At 44.4% G+C, this 13,582-nt stretch overlaps 1 protein-coding gene across 1 annotated transcript in view; it reads left to right on the forward strand.

The window, feature by feature from the left end:
- LOC141052507 (uncharacterized) overlaps nucleotides 1-12,895 on the forward strand; it is a 79,015-nt gene extending 66,120 nt beyond the window's left edge. The window contains exons 5-6 of the mRNA XM_073549759.1: nucleotides 3,668-9,368; nucleotides 12,766-12,895. Of these exons, the coding sequence (XP_073405860.1) occupies nucleotides 5,956-9,368; nucleotides 12,766-12,895 (3,543 nt within the window). The 5' untranslated portion in view covers nucleotides 3,668-5,955. The remainder of the gene's footprint in view (nucleotides 1-3,667; nucleotides 9,369-12,765) is intronic.
- Nucleotides 12,896-13,582: the final 687 nt, after the last annotated feature.

A 13,582-nucleotide genomic window follows, 5' to 3' on the forward strand; every position in this document is an offset into this window, starting at 1 on the left:
CACCTAAGGCAGGGGACTAACAGGAAGACAACAAGAGAGACAGGATAAGAATAAAAGATAAAATGGGGAACAGTCAGGGAAAGACACCTGAAGAAGGAGACCGGTTATGTGATATAATTGAGGATAGATATGGAAGTAGTGCAGCAAAGAACCTGGAAAAAGTATTAATCAAATCCAAAGTGCAAGATAGGCAGGCTGTGTGAATCCTTGTATATATGTCTATGAGAACCTCTGAATAAGATGAGAGATGAGTAATTGAGTAAAAAAAAAAAAAAAAAAAAAATCAGTGAATGAGCACGTATGAATGAATCATCACACATCGTTTTTGTGTCAAGAGATTTGTGACCTTTCTAGTTGTGGTGGAATCCCGGACAGATGCGTTATAGATATTTCAAATCTACATCTGAGACTGAATGAATTGAGTAATGATATAGTTCGTGTTATATGTGGCATTACATTGTAAAGTTTCCTGAATGCATTTGGCCAGAAAAAGGGCAAGGCATGGTTAATCTCATTATACAGCTATCTGCCCTTACAGTGAAATCCCGTGATTTTGAGTTTCTTTGTAGAAATTGATTTTGATAAGTCTAAAGAACTACAGAATTCTGTGAAGGACGACGCTGCATTCTGACGGGAGGGGTGAAGGATGGCGCTGCGTAGTTTTTCTTCTCCCTTCGCTCTTATCTCTGCTGAGTGTGAGCTGTGCTCAAAATTCTCTGTAATTCTATCCTTAAGGTACGCGCTGAAAGATTTGTGCATTTTAAAGCAACAGTACTTATTTGAAGATTGGAAGTTAAAAAGTAAGATATGGTGCCTAATTTAGAAGGGAATTGTAAGTGATTGCTTGGTCATTAATGTGTTTGAACCTGCTTCTAGTTGTGTGATTGATTTGTATAGCAAATTGTGTCAAATTACAAGAGACAGAGAAGGAAGGAAGCAGTAAAACAAGTGGGACAAACATTGAAAAAGGCAAAAATACCAGAGTGTGAATGTTTGGATGTACAAAAAGGCACAGACAAGGGAAGAAAATAGCAAGTGAATAAATGATGCTTGAGAATGTGCAGCAGTGTGGAAGGTGTATTATGAATGTTTGATTGACAAAGTGTAACCAGAGACCCAGACAAAACAGATGGACTTGTAAACACTGTGGTCAGACTCAGACAAACCCAGACTGAATAGCTACTTGTGTGACCTGTGCTACTGACCTAAGAGAATTGCACTAAATCCTATCCAGACAAGATCATAAGAAGCTGACATAATAGTGTGGATAGTGGGTAGTGGGGACATTGGCCCTTGAGGAGTAAGCTGACAGTAGACATCAGACGGCCAACCCCATCAGGACCTAGAAGTGTGACTAGAATAAGAAAGATGCAGGTGTATTATCCCTGGAGCCCCTCTGACCAGCTAGCTTTGCTGAAGCAGCTGCCTGCCCCTGAAGACCAACCATTCCCGTTTTACAGACACATAAAGGAAGTACAGCAGACATATAAGTGTACCTGGTCAGACCTAGAGAGGTTGGTGAGTTTAAAGGCAGGTGACGCACTAGATCATATAATTAAGACACACAGATGTGACAAAGAATCAGGCTTGGGGCATGGATGATAAATCTGCACGATCTGGGGAGACGTACTGTGAGTCACTAAGACAATGGGCTGCAGTGGAACAATCAGAGCAGTCTGTACTCCTGACTAATGTGACACAGCAAAGAGGAGAGAGTGTAGAGATGTACTTTGGACGGTTACAGCTGAAATGGGCAGACATGGGGTACATTTGCATAAACCCACTTGATGTTAGAATACTGGTGAATGCATTCATTGACGGTATGAACAAAGACTTACGAGACGCAGTACAGACAGCCAGACCTGAATGGAGACATGTAGATCCGAAAGACCTCCTTAAGGTAGCTAAAGAAATTGAGCAAACAAGGACAATAAAACGACCTGTCATGTATGCTGGAGCACAAGGAAAAAAGTGGAGACGTAATAGGGAAGGCATGTGAGATGACACTGACGTTTCTTTTGACAATCTATTCCCCACATGACATCCATGCCATACTCCTACAAGTTCAACCAAAACATCTGTCTATGGCCAGACAGCTCCGACTTGAGTGTGCTCTACTAATTCCTGAGTATGTCACTCCTCAAAAGATGTAACGTTCTGAATCCAGCCACCCTCCTGCCTGTGGATTCAGAAAAGGGGGAATTGGTGACCGTATTGGCAAGTGAGGAAGGATACTTTGACATGACGCATGAACATGTCTGCATAGAACTGATGAGTCAGGAGACAGTTGGGTTTGCACACATTCATGAAAAACCTGTTCCTAATGCAGACTTTGAGTTTCTTTTTTGTAGATGGCCCCAGATACCACCAGGATGGACGATTCTACACTGGATATGCAGTAGTATCCTCACATGAGGTAATCCGAGCGGAACCACTCTCTCCTCACATGTCGGCGCAGGAGGCAGAGTTGAAGGCACTCACTGAGGCGTGTAGAGCCGCTGCAGGTAAAGTCGCTAATATTTTCACAGATTCGAAGCCCATTAAAAATGCAGAGCTGGTGAAACAATTGATGGAGGCATTGATGTTACCAGTCCTGGTTGGCATTGTCAAGGTAAAAGCACACACAAAGGTGACTCCGTGGAGGTAGAGGGCAATAGAAGGGCGAACGAGGCTGCTAAAATAGCACAAGGCGGCCTAGAGAGAGCAGTGGACGGTGGCGGGGAGTCAGCGTATTCCAGCCACATTGGGTCTAGATGTCCTGAAATCCCTCCAGCAAAAGGCTGCCCAAACAGAGAAGGTACACCGGGGGAGACTGGGAGCTGAGCTGAACTCAAATGGAGTATGGGAGAATAAGGATAAAATGTGCCCACCAAAGTCCCTGTTCCCAATCATGGCGCAAGCAGCACATGGCCCCAATCACACCTCAAAAAGTCACATGTGTGCCATGGTAGATGCCTTCTGGATCGCTCCTGGCTTCAGTTGCGCAGCCGCGAAACTTGTACAATCATGCCTCATCTGTGCACAGCACAACCCAGGTAAAACAGTAAAAGTCCCTAAGAAAGCGACACCTAGGCCTCTCTACCCGTTTCAGAGACGGCAGATTGACGACATACAGCTACCAAGGTAGGAGTGTATGCAAATATCCTAGTATGTGTAGATCTCTTCTCTGGATGGCCAGAGGCCTACCCGGTGAAAACGGCTACAGCTCGAGCCACTGCAAAGAAACTGGTGATGGAACTAGTACCACGATTCGGTGTCCCTGAAACAATTGAATCAGACAGAGGTACACACTTTACTGCTGAGGTAATGCAAAATGTAATGCAAATGATAGGTGTAGAACAAGCATTTCATACACCCTACCACCCACAGAGTTCAGGGAAGGTAGAGAGAATGAACGGGACACTAAAATTGAAAATACAGAAAACCATGGAACAAACCCATAAACCATGGCCAGAGTGTCTCCCATTAGCATTATTCTCAGTAAGGTACACACCCACGGGGAAAACTAAACTGTCACCCTTCGAGATACTGTTTGGAAGACCACCGAACACAGGGTTGTACTACCCACAGGTCTTAACACTCAATGTGGATAATTTGACAAGTTATGTAATCCAGTTGCAAAAGCATTTAACTCAAATGCATTCTCTAGTTTTCTCTTCCATTCCAGATCCAGATAGTGTGGAAGGAACTCACTGTCTACAACCTGGTGATTACGTATATGTCAAGAAACACTCCAGAAAGACCCTTGAACCCCGATATCAAGGACCTTACCAAGTACTCCTAACAACGCCTACTTCTGTTAAGTTGGAAGGACGACCAACCTGGATCCACGCATCGCATTGCAAACTAGCCACAGGAATTAACAGAGCATAAGAGTAATATACCTTGCAACGAGTCATCTGGATATGAGAAAGGAACTCCCACCTGTGGAAATCCCGATGTAGGGTACTGTAGCCCTTTAGGACAACTTCCAAATTGGTGTATGCTTCAGAATGTATCTGCGTTCATAGATTTAGTTCATAGACTGGTATTACAACATTCAGCCCTATGGGACCTACCTAGTGACATGTACTGGGTATGTGGAGACAATGCATATAAATGGTTGCCAGTAGGGGTAAAAGGTGCTTGTACTCTGGGTCGTTTGACTCCAGCTACCTTTGTTATTCCGAATGACCAGTTGAATACTCAGAGCATACCTAAACACACGTTGTACAAAAGAGCTGCTGACAATACACCTCGTCCCTCTGGGAGACCACATATAGTGCAGATGAGTGTGGCTAATAAAATTGTCAGTTCTATTTTTATTTATCCTATGATTACTCAAATGTGGGATAAATTAGTCAGGGCTACAGATTACTTAGATGACCAAATATGGGATATATTGGAGATATTGAACACCACCGTTGCTGTCCAAAATCAGCTCATCATAGCCACTAATCAGCATACCATAGTATTAGATTATTTAACTGCAGCGCAAGGAGGTATGTGTCAAGTCATCGGACCAGCTTGCTGTCATTATATAGATCCCAACAGCATTATAAAGTTAAAATTGAAAATAGAGGATGTTCAAAAACGTAGAGATCAGTACGATAAAGACAATGATCGTACTAAGGATAGTTGGTGGTCAGATACATTCTCCTTTCTTAATCCAGCTAATTGGTTTAAGGGTATTGGAGGCTGGATAACTGGGATTATACTAAGTCTATTACGTATTGTTGTTTGTATCTTCGTAATATATGTGCTATTGAAACTTGTTTTTTGGTGTATCTCTGTATGCAAGAAAAGATGTAGAAATAGATAAGGAAGTTTGACTGTAAACAACAAGAATTTAACTATTATTCCTTTGAGTCCTAGATTGACATCTCATTTCTGGCATGAAGGAGCGTACTCTTGCAATGATGGACGTGGCTTCAGTATCTGGGGGATGGAGAAGGTAGAAGACCTGTCTCCCTTGGGCAACCCGTCGGCCTGGGATAGTACCTGGTGAACGAGCCACTATCCGCTGTTGTTGCAGGATCCAGTGTTCCAGATTGTGGAAAATGAAGATGTCAAAGGGGGGAATGATAGGAACTGAAGGAGTTAAATTGAGTTCTGTCTATGTTGCATTCTCTTGTTTAAAACCTTATCTGTTCTTCGAGGAGATGTCTCAGACATCTCCCTTGTGAACCAAGGTCAAATACCTCTGCTTTTTCGCCTAAATGACTTTCTTTGTCGAAAACAAGTTGTAAAATCATTTGTACTGCGCATGTCTGTAAAATGTTTAAATTCTTTACTATAAAAGACGGAAGCCTAACTGATAAGCCAGAGGCGTCTTGGAGGCATCCCGAGTGGTATCATACAGCCGTGTCTGTGTTATCCTTCTCGACGGAGCAATTGATTAGAGACATATGGTGCTTCACACCTAAGAACATCGGTCCTTCAGATGAAAGAGTAATCTGAGGGATCCCGACAACCTGCTGCTTTCATCATAATACAAGAATTTCAGTTAAAGCATCCCTCTTTTCCTGGAGTCTTCTTACATGAGATCGTGGCTGAGTTAAGCTGTCTGATTAATCGGTATGAACGTGAGTACAGGTCGATACGGAAGGGGCCCAGAAAGAGAGGTCTATCCAGGCACCATACGTTCTACATATCCATGAGTCAGAATAGTAAAAAGGAATGACCTGCCTTCGGAGACAGTAACTCAAGTTCTGTGCTGAATCTCAGTGGAAAAGGACATTTTCCAGATAGACTGTAACTAGACTGTAACCCAGTTCCAGCCAGACCCCAGAGTGCATAGAAGCCACACTGCAGCTGAACAGAGAGGAATATAACTCCCATCATTACACAGGACCCTGCAGCTGCTCCAGCATTAGATACAAAGTATCAACTCTGTGCAGAGTCTGTGTATTTCCTGTTGCTGAACAGTGAGAAGTATAACCCTCATCATCCACTCTTCCTGCCTGCAATCTAATCATGTCTGAAGCAAGGAATACAAGGTCCCTACCAGACTTACAAGCACAGGAAAGAGACCCAGACCCCCATCCACCATCTAGTGAAAGGGGAAAACGTACAGTCAAACCCACATGGAAAGTCATGGAGAATTTAGAGACTGCAAAATGTGAATTATATAGTGATGTGTCTTCAGTATGGAAGAAAGTGCTGAGTCATATAGACACTGCATCAAGGCCTGCTTCTCAAGAGTTACCACCAGAGGGAGTCCTAGAACAATTATGCACAGCATACCAAATGTATATGGAGAAGAGTGACCAATATATTATTCTCCTGAAGAAACTGAATCTCCCAGAGACTTTAAACGAATTGCAAGGTTTCCAGCAGCTTAATTCTGAAAGAGACTGCTCTGTACGTGACATTAAAGCCAAGATAGAGGCTAGAATCGCACGAACACCAGATGCATCAACTCGCACATCCAAATCGTGTAAGCACTCAAAACGTTCATCTAGGTCAAGTTCATCAAAATATTCTACTCTTACTGAGCAGCTTATAAGAGCACGTGCTAAGGCTGAAACTACTAAGGTACTAACTGCCTTTGCACAAAAGAGAGCAGAAATGGATGCAGCTGCTGCACAAAAGAGAGCAGAAATGGATGCTGAAGCGGCACGCATGGAAGCTCTAGAGAAGGAATGTGAGCATGCAACAGCCATGGCAGAATTAAAGGTACTCAAGCAGGCTATCAGTGGGAGTCAAAGAGACAGCGTCAGTTTGTGTGAAATGGAGGCAGAAGACCCTATCGAACGCACAAGAGACTACATGCTAAGCCAAGATGGCGAACCGCAGATCATCACTAACACTCCTGATGGTGTTGACGCTTCTCCAGAGCACCAGGATGCCGATCCACTTACAGAATCCTGCATTCAAGGTCAGTACAATGCTTCCAAACTTGAACTTCCTTCATATTCCAGTATGCGCCAAAACCCTGCATCTCACCAAACTCCACAGGCTAATACCTACATGCAACCCAATATGCCGGCAGGTCATTATACCCTCGACAACCACACAGTGCCACCTCCACATGTAGCAGAAACTATACCCACCAAACCAGTTGCTGGACTAAATGCATATGCCACTCCATACTTCCCCATGTTTCAAGGCCAAGACGTCTCCACCTCTATGTACAACACCGCTCAGCCTACAATTGTGCATCCTAAGTCAGAAAGAACAGACATGTCCGACTTCGCAAGGTACATGATTCGCCGTGAACTTACTAAAACCGGTCTCACAAGGTTCGACGACCAACCTGAAAATTACAGAGGTTGGAAAAGTGCCTTTAGAACCGTAACTGGTGACCTCGGCATCACTGCTGCGGAAGAGCTGGACCTGCTGATCAAATGGTTAGGACCACAATCCACAGAGCGTGTCAAGAGACTCAGGTCTGTACATATCAGTAATCCAACGGCTGGTCTCATGGCTGCATGGGAAAGACTAGAGAGAAACTTTGGCAGTCCAGAAGCCATAGAGGATGCACTGTTCAAGCGACTACAGAGTTTTCCAAAGATATCAAGCAAGGACAGTTCAAAGTTCCTAGAGCTCAGTGACCTGCTGTTAGAGCTCCAGCTGGCCAAGGCAGACACCCACCTACCTGGCCTCAGCTACCTGGACACTGCTCGTGGAGTAAACCCCATTATCTCCAAGCTACCATACAATGTACAAGAGAAGTGGACTGCAATAGGGTCAAAATACAAGAAAGACCATCAAGTGTCATTTCCTCCGTTCTCCTACTTCTGTGAGTTTATAAAAGACATTGCAGAGCGTAAGAACGACCCAAGCTTTTCCTACGGAGAATCCAGTGGCCCAGCTTCACCTCCCTCTAAATACGTGAGCACACGCTTGAATGACAGAAACCGCAGGAGTCCAGTTTCAGTGAAGAAGACGGATATTCTTCCCTTACCAACATCAGCCCCAGGCAAGAGCAACAAGGGTGAAAAGATAGAGAACCCAAATCGTGAGTGTCCCATCCACAAGAAGCCACATCCCTTAAAAAAGTGCATCGGCTTCAGGAAGAAACCGCTCCAAGAACGCAAGGAACTTCTAAAGAAGTTCGGGGTATGCTACAGATGTTGTGCTTCTACTGAACACCTTACTAAAGACTGTAAAACTACAATTAAGTGTATGGAGTGTGACATCGAGGATCACGTACAAGCACTCCACCCGTACCGTCCTGACTCTACACGTACTCCTTCCTCCACCACGAGCCATGGCGGGGAGGACGCAGCTCAAACTGCAAGTCATACCACAATATCTTCTTCATGCACAGAAGTCTGCGGAGAAGGTCTCTGGGACAAGTCCTGTGCGAAGATTTGTCTGGTGAACGTATATCCCAATGGTCACCCAGAGAAAGCCGTGAAGGTGTACGTCCTCTTGGATGATCAGAGCAACCGATCACTTGCAAGGTCAGAACTCTTTGATATGTTTAACTTAAAGGGAAATGCTTACCCTTACACCTTAAGTACCTGCAGCGGTGTTACAGAGGTCTCTGGGAGAAGGGCCAGTGGTCTTATAGCGACATTCCTCAAAAACACCGTAGAGATACCCTTACCTACACTTGTCGAGTGCAACCAGATTCCATCCAATCGAGAAGAGATCCCAACGCCAGAGGCTGCTCTTCATCACCCACATCTCAAGGGGATAGCAAACAAGATACCAGCCCTCAACAACAGCGCAGATATCCTGATTCTGCTTGGCAGAGACATTCTCCGGCTGCACAAGGTACGTCAGCAAATTAACGGACCACACGACGCACCATTTGCCCAACGCTTTGATCTAGGCTGGGTAATTATAGGCGATGTTTGCATACACAAGATGAAGAGACCTAATAACATCTCCTCTTACAAAACACACATCTTGCCAAATGGTCGCAGCACTCATTTTCAGCCATGCCCACATCATTACTGGGTGAAAGAGAAAGTGAGCAACACCAAGAGGCAACAGGAATCCTTCAACAACATGAACATGCTCCAGCCCTGGGACGAAAACCTCGGGTCAACAGTGTTCGATTCCACAAGTGAAGACAACAAGTTAGCACCCATAAGGGAAGATAAAGATTTCATAAAGGTTATGGACAAAGAATTTGTTCAAGATGACTCCAACAGTTGGGTAGCTCCTTTACCCTTTCGTTTCCCAAGAGCGAGGTTGCCAAACAACCTGCAGCAAGCAACTGCAAGGTTCTCATCCTTAAAACGTACCCTAAAGAGGAAACCAGAGATGGAGAAGCATTTCATTGACTTTATGCAGAACATCTTTGACAAAGATCATGCTGAACCTGCGCCACCACTGAAGGAAGGAGAAGAATGTTGGTACCTTCCATCCTTTGGTGTCTATCACCCTCGCAAGCCTAACCAGATCAGAGTGGTGTTTGACTCCAGTGCTCAGTATGAAGGCCTCTCTCTCAACAACCTGCTACTAACTGGACCCAACCTGAACAACAGCCTCCTTGGAGTATTGATCCGCTTCAGACAAGAACCTGTTGCTATAATGGCCGACATCCAGCAGATGTTTCATTGCTTCATCATGAAGGAAGACAGCAGAAACTATCTTAGGTTCCTATGGCACAAAGACAACAATGTCAACAATCAAGTCATAGACTACCGGATGAAGGTCCATGTCTTCAGCAACAGTCCTTCACCTGCTGTGGTGATCTACGGACTGAGACGGACAGCCCAGGAAGGTGAGAGAGAGTACGGATCCGATGCTCGTCAATTCGTAGAGAAGAACTTCTACGTAGACGACGGGCTCAAGTCCTTGCCCACAAGTGAAGAGGCAATTGACCTACTCTCCAGGACACAGGAAATGCTATCCACATCAAACCTCAGACTCCACAAGATCATCTAACAGTCAAGAAGTAATGAGCGCGTTTCCATCTGAGGACCATGCCACGAACCTAAAGGACCTCAACCTAGGTTCTGATGTTCCTCCCACACAGCGCAGCCTTGGTCTACTGTGGGATATCAAACAGGACACCTTCACCTTCCAAGTGTCGCCCTGTGACAAACCCTTTACCAAACGAGGAGTCCTATCTGTCATAAACAGCATCTACGATCCTCTCGGGTTTGTAGCATCCATCACTATTCAAGGCAAGATACTGTTAAGACAGCTCACTGCCGAGAACACTGATTGGGACACCCCGCTTCCGACTCAGAAACAGCAAAGGTGGGAGACATGGAAGAAGTCCTTGAAGTTCTTAGAGCAACTCCAAGTCCCACGTTGTTATTCTCCAATGATTCTTACCCCAGCTACACTTCTTACACAGAAGATTGGAGCTGCTACAGTTCCTCCCGGGAATTTCGATAACAAGGACATTTACAAACGTCAGTGGAAGCAAGTACAACACATAGCCAACGTGTTTTGGCACCGTTGGAAGACCGAATACTTGCACCTGCTTCAAAACCATCACAAATGGCAGACACCCAGTCCCAATCTCCAAGAAGGAGACCTCGTTCTCTTAAAAGACAAAGAAGCTCATCGTAACGACTGGCCAATGGGTCTTATCACCAAGGTCATGCCCAGCGAGGACGGAAAGACTCGTAAGAAAGAAATTAAGGTGACAAAAGGGGGCTCTACCCGAACCTTCCTCCGTCCGGTCACCGATCTCGTGCTGCTTCTACCAAAGGAGGACGTCACATGAACTGAACATTGCTCCTGGACATTGCTCACGGCGGGGAGCATTCCTCCTCATTCCCCAGTTTTTTATTGAACATTGACATTTTCCATTGGATTGAACTTTGAACATTGCCATTGGATTGCTGGGTTGGTGGAAGAGTTGGCATGTTTGCGGCTTCCCCAATCCGAAGATGGGTTTAATAGACTTGGACTTATCTTCCGGTGTGATCTACGGGTTAACAACAACGAGTTGGACTTTAAAAATGTTTATTATTGCATGCATGTTTTTCTTTTCTCTTGTTTTTCAGGTTCGAACGACTTCAAAGAATTAAGGACATCGTGAAATCCAAGGATTTCAGACGGGGAGTGTCATGTCCCACGACTTGGGAAATCATTTAATATTTGCATTGTTTGTGTTGCATCATCTGTTGCTAGGCAGAAGTTTGCCTTTCCCTGTATTTTGTTCTAACTCTCCCTGTAGTCCTGTGATGTATGTTTGTTCCCTCCTTCATTCTCCATTTTGTGATCGTCCCTCCATCTGTATGCATCCTGTTGCATGTCCTCTGAAGAATATTCCTTTTTACCTGCTGCTTTCATCATAATACAAGAATTTCAGTTAAAGCATCCCTCTTTTCCTGGAGTCTTCTTACATGAGATCGTGGCTGAGTTAAGCTGTCTGATTAATCGGTATGAACGTGAGTACAGGTCGATACGGAAGGGGCCCAGAAAGAGAGGTCTATTCAGGCACCATACGTTCTACATATCCATGAGTCAGAATAGTGTCACTTCCAAAGTCCTAACCTGTCGAGAACCTGAGATATGATTTGCACCCAAATGGACGGTCATATCGCATAGATGTTTGAGGTTTTCTTGATGGGCTCATTACGCTGGGAAACATGATACCACTGATGAGTCCATACCAGCTTCTCCCATAAAGTTATAGCTAATGTAAGTTTTGTAGCCAAAACATAACTTGGATGAGAGAGGTGGGACCAACCCAGAATGCATCTCTCCGTGATGTCACAAAGCAAAGCCTATAAGGCATTCCCTTGGCAAAACCAGCTCAGAAGAGCTCCAATCCTCGTGCTGACCAGAACTCCAGATGAGTGGAGATGTGTGGCTCCTCCTTCTTTCTCCGCCGCATGGGTTTGCCTAAAGAGTCATGAACAACCGTGAGTGTACCTCTGTTTTTAATCCCTTTATCTTATATCTGTACTGTACATATTTTATGTCTCAATTTTATAGCAACTTTTATCTGTAATCATTGTCCTCTCGGAAAATAAATGATTTAATATTTAGCCTGTCTCCATGCTCTAAGAATCGAACTATATGCCTTTGATAGATAATTGCTACTAATTCAAGGGGTTTGCCACGGACCCTCTTAATTTAACACTGTAAATTAAGTAACCGTGACTGGTGGCAGCACGTTGTGTACGGCTATTGCAGCTTGCTGGCAGTCCAGAAGGGTCTTATATTGCTGAATGAGGGGCTGCGGCCACAGCATTGATAATTCCCTTACTGCAGAAGCCTAATTGCCGGTTCACAACAGGCAGCCCGTCCGGCGACTAATTATCCTAGGTGCAGTTCCCTGACTGACCTGAGGGTAAGGGGGGCGCCGGAGAGCTGCGAGTTCCAAAGTGGAACTGGGAAAGTGGGATATACATAAATCCCCGCAGTACTTGGAAGATTGATAGCAGTGGTGGGGCATCCAAATTAAGCCCCCCTGCGGCAAATTGTAGAGCGAGATTAGCTTGCTGGATATTTTTGGTCACATGGTGCCAGTGGTGGGATAACTAAGATAAGCCCCCACTGCGCCTGTGATAGCCGTGTGCCGGCATTGTGTCACGTCCCTCCGTCCGCTGATACACCGGTGTTAGTGGTGGGATTGTGACAAAGTGGTGACACAGGGTCCACTGTCCGTCGCGTTTTGGTGGCAGCGGGACCCCCGTTAGTCGTCCGTAAGTGGCGAACGGCGGTGGGCTGTTCGTCACACAGGGTTTTACAAAGAGACTTGATTTATTAATTCTCTGATTCCTTTGTTTACCAGTCTACAGTTGATCTCTAATAGTATTTGGTTGAGTTCCTTTCTCTCTCCCCCCCTCCCCCTCTCCTCCCCCCCCTCCCCTTCCACCTTTATCTCATTTCTCACACACATCTTTTTGTCCCTAGGACTCTAGGATTAAGGTATAAAGCTGGAAGACTATTTTCTAAGAGACAAGAGATAATGAAACTGATTTCAACGTGGCAATTACTAGTGTTCCACACTTTGGATATGTATGCATCATTTGAACTTTGCTAATTATTCTTGGTCTGAGATGTATATATCTTTTCATATTTATGTATAAAATTTGTAACATTCTTAGTGCCTAAACTTTCTCGGATTGTCCCATTTGTAAATATATCAATTGCTGATGAGTATAGTTGCCCCTGGTAGAGGGTCAACTTTCACTTGGGCATCTCAGCCTGGTAAAGATAGGCTATAAGTATGTAGCCTCCAGAATGATATATACATTTATAAAAAAACAAAAATTTGGAGGTTCTATAAGGGAGCATACAGGCATCGGGTGCTAACGGGCAGGGAGAGAGAAAGTCTCTCATTGAAAATTGGTGAATATTGTATGGATGAGCTGTATGGGGGTACCCCTGAAAGAGTGCATGCATGCCAGGATATTCAAAAGAACATCTGACTTTAGTGAGAGATCACTAAATGGTCTAAATAGCAATGTTTTAAATACAAACAGAAATGGACTATGTGCATGGTAATACTCTGTAACTCTATTTGGGGTCCCCTTCGCAGAACTACTTGCAGTATGTAGTAATTCTAATAGATTTCACCCATAATGGGAGAAATTAAGAAATTCATGTATTAAATCATGTTTGGTAGTTGTAGTATTGCCATATTGTGTGACAATATACATGAGCATAATCTCTTTCTAAATGTTGGCTAGATGCCTCTATGATAAGGACCATTTGACAGAAATAATTA

Source organism: Dendrobates tinctorius, unplaced genomic scaffold (assembly GCF_039654945.1).
Source record: "Dendrobates tinctorius isolate UK_male_01 unplaced genomic scaffold, ASM3965494v1 ptg000161l, whole genome shotgun sequence".
In the NCBI taxonomy this organism is placed as follows: domain Eukaryota; kingdom Metazoa; phylum Chordata; class Amphibia; order Anura; family Dendrobatidae; genus Dendrobates; species Dendrobates tinctorius.